Source organism: Heteronotia binoei, unplaced genomic scaffold (assembly GCF_032191835.1).
Source record: "Heteronotia binoei isolate CCM8104 ecotype False Entrance Well unplaced genomic scaffold, APGP_CSIRO_Hbin_v1 ptg000951l, whole genome shotgun sequence".
Taxonomy (NCBI): domain Eukaryota; kingdom Metazoa; phylum Chordata; class Lepidosauria; order Squamata; family Gekkonidae; genus Heteronotia; species Heteronotia binoei.
Genome location: NW_026800137.1, coordinates 1,652 through 12,077, shown reverse-complemented (window position 1 = coordinate 12,077; position 10,426 = coordinate 1,652). Strand labels below are relative to the sequence as shown.

Below are 10,426 nucleotides of genomic sequence, written 5' to 3'. Positions count from 1 at the left end.
CATCACAACCTGTGTATTTCAGCAAGCTCAAGAATCACTCACCAACGCTACCCCATTGATATCTTTCATGCATACAGATCAATGCAGTCTCTACACATGAGACCTGCCCTCAACATAAAAACACAGTCAGGACCCTGCAGGACCAAACAAGGAGTCCATGTAGTCCAGCATACTGCTTCACATGGCCGCCAACCAGCTGCCCCAGAGATTCAACAAAGAGTGCACAGACTTCAAAAACTTCCTGCCTCCAAACATTGGCAATCAGAGGTTTGTTGTCAGCATGACTAAACCAATCCTCCATAAATCTAATTCCCTCTTAAATTCATCTGTGCTCATAGCCATCACTATGTTGGCTGCTGGTGAATTTCTCAATTTAATCACTTTTGTCTGTCTTGAACCATTCAACGGGTATCCTTAAGTTCTAGTGTTACAGGAGAGGGAATATATTATCAGTATCTGGAGTCTTACTAATTTTCATTTTGCCTAATAATCCCAGAACTTCAGCATCAGTTGTCCAAGTAGTCCTAGAACTTCATCTCAACCTGACTCAAATTCTTCAAATGGTTCTGGTGTGGGCTTATGCCCCTCATTTTTCACAATGAAAAGAGATACAAAGAATTCCCTTAATTCATCTTCTATTCCCCCTGTCACTACTCTGGCAACCAGAACCACACATCATTGAAAGATGCAGTTCCTCTCAATCGTCTACACAAGGTGTGTCAAACATGCGGCCTAGCTGCCAAATCCGTCCCCCAAAGGGCTCCCATCAGGCCCCTGAGCAACTAGCTCTTGTCTGCTTCCTTCTCCCTCTCTCTTGCTTCCTTCTGCATAACAGCTTGCTTTACCAAGCTTGCTCAATTGCACAGCAGAACTCCAGAGCAAAGCCTCTGTTTTCTCCACTGGCTCCCCTCCCCCTCCTGGTCCCCTGGGGAGGGAGGGAAAGAGCCAGAGCTTCCTTTGCCCAGTTTCGTGGATCCCATGGGGAAAATACAAAGAAAGCATCTTTAAGTCCAATAAGTGCTAATATTTTAAGCATGTTTTATTTTAATTTTTTTTTAAAATCTTTAGTTGTGTTTGACTGTGTTCTTTAAAAAGTTTATATCTCTGTTACCTAATCTTAAATAGGTATACTCATGGCCCGGCCCGACAAGGTCTCATTTGTGTCAGATCCGGACCTCATAACAAATGAGTTCAACACTCTAGAATAATTCCCTGGACAGATAAAAAAGGAATCCACTATTTCGAATTTTTCCCCAGTGTATGAACTTAAACAATTTTCAAAGGGTATGCACTCAAATAATGAGAAAGGTTAAAATCTTACTTCCATTCCTCTGGAGCATGACTTAGTTCAAATTTCTCTCTCACATTGGACACTCCCATGTCTGGATGCAGCCAATGAACTTCTTCTGACTGCAGGTGACTGAGACGCAAACCATAACAGGCTACATTCTTAACTTTGTGACTATCCACTATTTTCTGGATTATGCCCTGGAAAGGAGAAAAAGAAATGCAATTTGAGTTCACAAAATTGGACAGAACAAGTCTCAGTGTATAGCCTTTTTATATGCAAAAAAAATCTGCCTTCTACACAAAACTGAGTACAATTTAAAAAACAACAGCATTACAAACTACTCAATATAAGCATTTCATGCTAATAAAATTCTAGCTACAAGTGTTTAAAAGAATTTATTGTGGCATTTCAAATTCATTTTCCACAAGCTGAGTCAGTTCAAACAGCACGAGAGTACGTCCTTCAAGTATTTCATATTAAAATGAGTACAACTGCTTTAAAACATAATCTTCTAAACCTTCTCACTGATGGCTACCAGCTTTCCAACTACCTTCCTGAAAGAGCAGAAAAGATTAAAGAGTGGGGGGGGACCCTGCTAACTCTCTCGCATAAGCTCCTGAATTCCTTTGCTTGTCCTTAAGTGTCAACATGAATCTCCACAGTGACAGAAGCACTCCTAATAGGCAAGGCTGTTACTGCTGAGTAAGTTTTCATGCTGTGGTCTTTGTTCGCTTGCTGCTGGAAAGTTTAAGCATTCAAACTAATCCCTGCTAGATCTAAACCGGTACTCAGGCGAGAACTTATGGGACAAAGTGCTGTCGGTCCGTAAACTTGGACTGCAGTGGTTTGAGTCAAGGTTACCACATTTTGAAAAGCAAGAAGGACATATTTCCCAACTGACTACTTCAAAAAAGTAATCACTATGACAAATCCCATTTTAAATACCCCTACTGTTTAAGCTGTGATAATTGCTACTAACCAGGAATAGTGCTAAATTTCCATCCCAAAAAGAGGACATTTTCACCTTTTTAAAAGAAGAGCCTAAAAGAGGACGAACACACACCACACACACACAAAAGAGGGCATGTCCTCTAAAAAAAAGAGGACATCTGGCAACTTTATATAAGTGGCTGTGTGTGTGTGTGTGTTTGTAACAATACTGCATGGCATTTTCAAAGTTCCTTTATTAATAATATCCCAAAGCTTTGAAGATAGCGGGGCACAATTTTTTCCTCAAAACTGTGCAATACTGTAAAAGATTACACCTCACCCTGATTTCTTACAAAGCAATAAGTTCTACTGATGATGGGAAACAACTGTGATAATCCTTGGCCTCCAGGGGGAAGGAGAAAGGGAGCCATGATGAATGTCTTTTCTGCACAGCATTTCTTCTAACCTAAGCCCCATGGCGCAGAGCGGTAAGCTTCAGTACTGCAGTCGAAGCTCTGCTCACGACCTGAGTTCGATCCTGGCGGAAGCTGCATTCAGGTAGCCGGCTCCAGGTTGACTCAGCCTTCCATCCTTCTGAGGTCGGTAAAATGAGTACCCAGCTTGCTGGGGGGGGGAAGTGTAGATGACTGGGGGAGGCAATGGCAAACCACCCCGTTAAAAAAAAAGTCTGCCGTGAAAATGTCGTGATGCGACGTCAGCCCAGAGTTGGAAACGACTGGCGCTTGCACAGGGGGCTACCTTTACCTTTTTAAGCACAGCATGGAAAACATGGCGAAACTTGTTGATTCATTTCTAATAAAAACAAAAACCTACCCTTATTTTAATTTGCCACCATGTGAGCAAGTTTTCCTCTGGCTACAAGTGTTTTAAAGTTTGCTGCATGGGACAGGTACCCATTTTATTTATTTATTCATTGCCTTCAAGCCACAGTTCACTTACGGTGAACCTGGGAGGTTTCTAAGGCAAGAGACGTTCATCTCCATGTTATGAACCTGGTATTCCTGACAGTCTCCCGTCCAAAAACTGATCAGGGCCAACCCTGCTTAGTTTCCGAGATCTGATAAAACCGGGCTAGTCTGGATTATCCAGGTCAGGGCTTTCTTATAGCGACAAGTGTTCAAAAGTCTGCTGCAAAGGACAGTTCCCTTGCTGTATCGTTCACCGCTAGCTCCAAGAGTTTAACTCTATGGCCACCCTAACAGTGAAATTTGCATGCAGTTAAATGAAAGCCTGGTGTTTTGCCAGCCACTACCATCCCCAGTTGGGCACACTGCTAATCCCTCCGCCTCACATGCAATCTGCACATAAATAGAGCCATCCACAGAATGTAACTAATTCATTTTCCTCTGCTTTATGAACCTGGCACAAAAACTCTGCAACACGCAGCGTTTATTTCACAAAGCTGGCCAAGTAGGACACCGGTTTCCTAACAAATGAAAAACTGCAGTCTTTTTTTTTATATTGGAGTGGGAGATATATTTTATACAAGACAAAGATGAGATTGAAAAAGGAAAAGAAGCATTCAGGGGAATCCAGCAGAGATCACTGATGTATAAGCCACAGAAAAAGCGAAAACTATGCAATCTTGTTGGCAGCATGCCCTCACTGGCAAGTTCACAAATGACCAAGGAATGACCTCAAGATGACACCGGATCTGAGCCTAAATCAAGCTGTAAGAGAATCAAGAAGGCTCTCCTGTTTCACATCTCAAGATACGGTATTATGTAAACGACAGCACGGCTATTGATCGGCACGTAATCTAAAATTATAAACCAGTTTCTCAGATTAGCTTTGTGAAACGCATGTGCCTGAGCCAAACAGCGAGAGGTTGTCAAATTCCAACTAACCGATGATAGTGGTGAAGGACTTTGTCAGGGGGTAGGTGAGACCTGGATGTTCCAGGCTAGTCCATCTTGTCAGACTTCAGAAGCTAAGCATGTTTACCCTGAGTAATTGGATAGGGGACCCCTAAGGAAGTCCAACGTTTCTACACTGACAGGCAATGGCAAACCAGCTGCACTGCCAGAATTAAATTACCAATTCTTGCCTTAGATACACAAGTCTAGATTTAAAAAAGGTAAAGGTAGTCCCCTGTGCAAGCACCAGTGGTTTTCAACTCTGGGGTGACATTGATTTCACAACGTTTTCACAGCAGACTTTTTATGGGGTGGTTTGCCATTGCCTTCCCCAGTCATCTACACTTTCCCCCTAGCAAGCTGGGGACTCATTTGACCGACTTCGGAAGGATGGAAGGCTGAGTCGACCCGGAGCCGGCTACCTGAACCAGCTTCCGCTGGTATGGAACTCAGGTCGTGAGCAGAGGGCTCTGACTGCAGCTTTAACACTCTGCGCCACGGGGCTTCAAAACAGTTCAAAACAGTTCAACATAAAAGAAAGAAAAAATCAGCATGAGTATAAATTACAACTTAGCCAAACTCATCCAGATGCCTTTTGAAGTACAAGAAGTCTTAACCTGAATGATCAATATTCAGAGGAAAGGCATTCCAGGGTCAGGACACAATTATTAACCCCTGTCCTATATACCTGCTCTCCTTACTTCTAGTGTAGATACATACCATCATCACTTGGGATCTACCAAGGAAAAATGGAGGTCACCATATAACAGTACCCCCAGTGCTGCTCTAGCCAGTTCAGATTAATACTTGAGACACTAATGGATGATACAGGTGGATGCCATACATAGTAATATCAGAAGAAACTTAGATGTCCAGGCCTCGGATTCAGCAGGAGCTTACAGGAGCACAGCTTCTGAACTTTTCTGACAGTTCCACCTCCTTCTCACCTTCTCCACTGAATAGTAGGTGCACTTGCATAACAATCCCTGGATGACTTCCACTACCTATTTTTCTATAAAGTGACACCTGCAAACAACCAACAAGGATGTATTCTCTTCTATAAGTTATGCACCAGGGCAGCATGCTCCAAAGCTGGGCTAGAAGCTGGACTGAAAAGGATCCACATAGTCTCTCATCCAAAAACAGATGGAGCAAAATCATCAGTCATCAACATACAAGAAAGTTGCTCCAGAAAATAAATGTGAGACTTGCTAATAAGTGTTCTCTGTGATTCCCAGAGTATGGTGTGTTTCCCCCCTTCCCCAAGTAAATAATCACAACAGCCATAGGTGGAAGACAATCAACCCCCAACAATCATCTAGAATACCCATTGGCTTGGCCCTCTTCTAGCAGATTTTATCAGCCAGGATTGGAAAGGGACACGTAAGAATCCTCCAAGAATCCTCTCAACATTCTCAAGTTGCTCAACAGAAAAACCACCTACACAAACCAGAGGGCGGAGCGGGGGGGGGAGGGGGGAGGAGAACAAAGCAACTGCCAGGGTGTACTTCCAAGTCTTGTACTCTGCGATATGTACAGACTCAGTGGAAAGGAAATGAAGCATCAGATTGTGCAGCAAGAGGGAAGAGTCTGGTCCAAGGAGGATGAGGGTGGGAGAAAACATAGGAAAAAGTCCCCTCAACCAAGGATTCTGTACCAGAGGCAAATAGAACAGCTCTGCTCCACATCCTTAGGACAGCAGTGCACCAGCCTGTTCAGACTGCTCCATCCCCGGACCAGTGGAGAACAGCTAGATTCAAGTCCAGTAGCCCCTTAGACACAAACAAGATTTTTGGGAGATAAGCTTTCAAGAGTCTAAGGACCTTCGACTCTAGAAAGCTTATACCCAAAACATCTTGTTGGTGTCTAAGGGGCTACTGGTCTTGTATCTATCAATATGTAGCAACAGACTGAAGTTTTCTCACAGCCTAGTTTCTGAGGGAAGATGGGTAATGATGGGAGGAGCCGATGGGAAAGTAGCATTCGTCCTAACAATAAGAACATAAGAAGAGCCCTGCTGAATCAGACCAGTGGTCTATCTAGCCCAGCATCCTGTCTCACACAGTGACCGACCACTTTCTCCGGATGGCCAACAACAAGGCATAAGAGGCTGAGGCCTTCCCCTCAATAGTTAACCATTTAGTAACCGCAAGGGTTGAAACTGAAACATTATGCCTTGATGAGCCCAGCCACAGCTGTGTGTTTGTTAGAATAGAATAGAATAGAATAGAATAGAATAGAATAGAATAGAATAGAATAGAATAGAATAGAATAGAATAGAATAGAATAGAATAGAATAGAATAGAATAGAATAGAATAGAATCATAGAATAGAATCATAGAATAGAATCACAGAGTTGGAAGGGAACCTCCAGGATCATCTAGTCCAACCCCTGCACAATGCAGGAACTCTACAAATACTTCCCCCACGTACACACATATATCCCCAATGACCCCTGCTCCATATCCGGAAGACGGCAAAAACCTCCAGGATCCCTTCCCAAACTGGCCTGGAGAAAAATTGCTGACTGGCCCCAAAGTGACTATCAGCATTCCCCTGGATGTGTCAGAAAGAGCTCGTATATATAGCTTGTATATGGCTGTAAGCCTCTTTACTGAACTTCCTTACTTTTCTTATACCTGAGAGTGAATAAAAGCTGTTGCGTTGTTTTATCCTGTTTCTCTGATGTCTTGTATATAGTAACGGCATTTAGAAGGCCAATTGGGTTCAATCTGTCAGAAGGCTGGCGCAGAGACCATTCTGGTCGCACTATGCAGCCCACTCCCTTTTATTAAATGGACTTTAAAACCACAACTTCCACATATCCTTTTTAGATACTAATTAATATCTTCACACACAGCCCAAATCCAGGAGCAAATTAAGCTACTGCCTGCCAAAAATGAGATCCATGGCACAGAAATTGAACAATTACACAAAATAGGTTAAAACTGACACACACGTGGTTTTACATCCTCCCTCTTCTCTCGAGAAAACTGCTGCAAATTAAAGCTTTGCCTGGGATGACTCACAGCATGAGCTGAATAAAGACCTTCCAAGTACTACAACATCTGCATTCTTCTCCTCAGCATCAGGTCATCTATGTTACAATCCGAGGACCTTCATACAACCATCTCTGCATTATTTTATATAAAAATCAACTCACCCAAACATCTGTGGCGTCCCCGTGACGTATAATGCTCGCCCATGTTGCTGGCTCGCTGTTGTTTTCAAAGTAATGGAAAACCTTTAGGACTCGTTCCATGGCCCCTGGGGAACGCTCCATCCCAGTACTGAGATGCGTCTTTGTGCTTGAACTTGGAGTGTGATTCAAGTTTGGATCTAGGTAAGCTGCTGCCATGCTTTTGCTGGATGCTAGGTATCTGTCATATTCTGAAACAGGAGAAATGAAAGAAAAGAAACATCTCAGTCTCTCAAACCACAGAATCTAACAAATTTGCAAGACATTATTGGGGGGGGGGCGAGAGGGGAGGGAGAGGGAGACTTAGAAGGGATAACTCTGCTTAAGATGGTATTAGAACAGGCCGTAAGACTATTGGCTGTGCAAAGGAACCTCAAATTCTCAGGGAAAAAATATTTATAGGCCTCTTTTCAACTTTAATAAGTCCACGCAGCTGCAAACAATAAAATCAAGAACCTCAAATAAAAATCAATTTAAGTGCATGCAAAACTGTGGGGGGGGGGGGAACAGAACTATAAGCAAGAGAAAATTCAATTAACTTTTAAAAAGACAGGAATAAGCATATCCCTACCAAGTAAAGCCACAGAAAACAGTCTCGATAGAACATAAAGAAAATTAACAGGAGAATCTTGTGAAACCATCTGTGGCAGATGTTTCACAGATGAGAAATGCCCTCTCTGTTGTCATGATCTGCTTAACCTCTGCAAAGCCAGAGGTAGTTCCAAGCTACTTCCCAACCTAAGTATGGAGGAGTCTTTGTTTACTTATTTCATTTATGTATGTTATTTATTGTCTGCCTTTCTCACTTGGACTCAAGGCAGATCACATAGAGCTAGTTAATTCAACTGACAGATGAGACATTCAATAAACAATGCAAGGGTCGTAGAAACCAGCCAGAAGTCTAGAAACAGAACTGAAGCACGGTACTGGTGCTGGACATGCTGGCTTCTGTTCTCCAAAAAGACATGAAGCAATGCTCAAGTACTGACGTACCACATTAAATGATGCAAAAATTACATAGTAAGATCCTAGTTTCAGCAAGCTATACAAGGCAGTATAGGCCATAGTCCCTAATACCTTTCCCAAGTAATTTTGTGAATTATTTAATACAGTGCATAATACATAAGAAGATACTGAATTTATATCTCGCCCTCCACTCCGAAGAGTCTCAGAGAGGCTCACAATCTCCTTTACCCTCCCCCACAACAGACATCCTGTGAGGTGGGTGGGGCTGAGAGGGCTCTCACAGCAGCTGCCCTTTCAAGGACAACCTCTGCGAGAGCTCTGGCTGACCCAAGGCCATTCCAGCAGCTGCAAGTGGAGGAGTGGGAAAACAAACCCGGTTCTCCCAGATAAGAGTCCGCACACTTAACCACTACGCCAAACTGCCACATAGAAAAGGCAGGGTCGACTCTGGCAAGTACTTGGATGGGAGACCTCCTTGAAATGCCAGAGGTGGGGCAGACTTTATTCAGCCACCTCTCTGAATATCCTCCAGGCCCTCAGTAGGGGTCAGTCACCAGAGATCACCATGACTTCCAGGTGCACACATGTACACAGATGCAGGCACACACACAAACACACAAATACAACCCCACCCCAAAAAAGAATAAATTTGGTTTGCATAGTTTGTGAAAAGCCAGGAGAGAGGTAACCTTCGTGACCTCAGGGAGACCATTCCACAAACTGGGGCCACAACAGAGTAGGCACGTGTAAGGGCAAGTTGTTTTTTTTGCCCATGTGCAAAGGCAGCTGCTGGACACTTCTTGGATTAGGTAGCAGAAGCAGCTTTCTTTCTTTCTTTGGCCCGCCCTTCCCGTAAGACAGGCCCAGGGCGGGTTACATCATAAAATCAATAGAAACAATAAAAGACCAATTTAAATATAGTTTTTTTCAGGGTGCTGATGTTGAACATGTACACTTTTGTACTCCAAGAGATGTCCCACCTCTATGTTTATTACTGTAGTTGTTTAAAAGAAAAGAAAAGAATGCATCCTCTACTCTCTACAAAGCGAAACATTAAACTGAAAAGGCTATTTGGGGAAGCAGGGTTTGCAATACACAGAAATAGCAAAGACAGGAATTGGCAAGCCATCTTTCTTTTCCATTTTTATCCATCCCTTGCTAATGAGTTACATCTTTTCCCTCCTCCCCTTCCTTCTAACGTTGGGCTTAACAACACATAAGAATCAGTGTTTTGACTTCTGATGAACCAAAACTAATCATCCAAAAAATAATAATAATCCCAGTTTCTAGAACTTGTTAAAGGGCCAAAATGCTGCTGTAATGCTCTTCCAGTAACATCAGCTGTGCACGCAAAACACAGCAACCTCTTATCCCCTATTTGCATTCTTTCCTGCTCCCTTAGACAAAATTATTTCTCAGACACTGTTCTGACCTTCCAGCATCAGGGTTCTGCTACAACAGAGTAGTCTCCCTTACATAATGAATCAAATTTAATAGAGTAGATTAATAGCTCATCTAGGGCTGCACCACAGTAATATCACATTTTTGCAGCCTTCCAGGTAATGTTAGAACAGTAATTGTGAAGTCCAGAGTGACTGAAAGAGTGGAAGAGAATGATCATTATTAAGGCCTGAATCAGATCCAATCTAACTGCTCGCAGTGGTGCGGCTGCAAACATAATTAAGTCAGGATATGTTGAGCTCAATGAACAAGAGCGCTGCATCCTTCCTTCCATGTACCCTTTTCACACTACAACTCAAAAAACTGTCAAAATGGATGCGGAAGCTTTGAAAACAGGGACCAGCACTAGGGTTGCCAGGTCCAATTCAAGAAATAACTTGGGACTTTGGGGGGGGGGGGAGCCAGGAGACGTTGGGGACGGAGCCAGGAGCAAGGGTGTGACAGCATAATTGAACCTCCAAAGGGAGTTCTGGTCATCACATTTACACCTTTTAAATACCTTCACTCCATTGGAAATAATGAAGGATAGGGGCACCTTCTTTGGAGGCTCATAGAAACGGACTCACTGGTCCAATCTTGTTGAAACCTGGAGGGTTTTGAAGAGAGGCAATGGATGCTGTGCTGCAAATTTGGTGCCTCTACTTCAAAAAACACCTTGCAAATGCTCTACTTTCTCCTGCCCCTACTTTGCCCAGCCATGTA

The 10,426-nt window shown here is 43.2% G+C and overlaps 1 protein-coding gene across 1 annotated transcript; it reads right to left on the bottom strand.

Moving 5' to 3' along the window:
- Window positions 1-1,314: 1,314 nt before the first annotated feature.
- Window positions 1,315-7,491, bottom strand: LOC132590880 (focal adhesion kinase 1-like). The gene is made up of 2 exons (XM_060263812.1): window positions 7,262-7,491; window positions 1,315-1,488 (listed from the first exon to the last, which is right to left on the bottom strand). Exons 1-2 carry the CDS (start codon window positions 7,454-7,456, stop codon window positions 1,318-1,320), a joined length of 366 nt encoding a protein of 121 aa, XP_060119795.1. The 5' UTR covers window positions 7,457-7,491; the 3' UTR covers window positions 1,315-1,317.
- Window positions 7,492-10,426: the final 2,935 nt, after the last annotated feature.

Coding starts and splice junctions, on each gene's coding strand:
- LOC132590880 (XM_060263812.1), bottom strand. CDS start 7,456: ATGGCAGCAGCTTACCTAGATCCAAACTTGAATCACACTCCAAGTTCA. Junction 1,489..7,261: donor GGGACGCCACAGATGTTTGG/GTGAGTTGATTT, acceptor TCTCCTTTCCAG/GGCATAATCCAGAAAATAGT.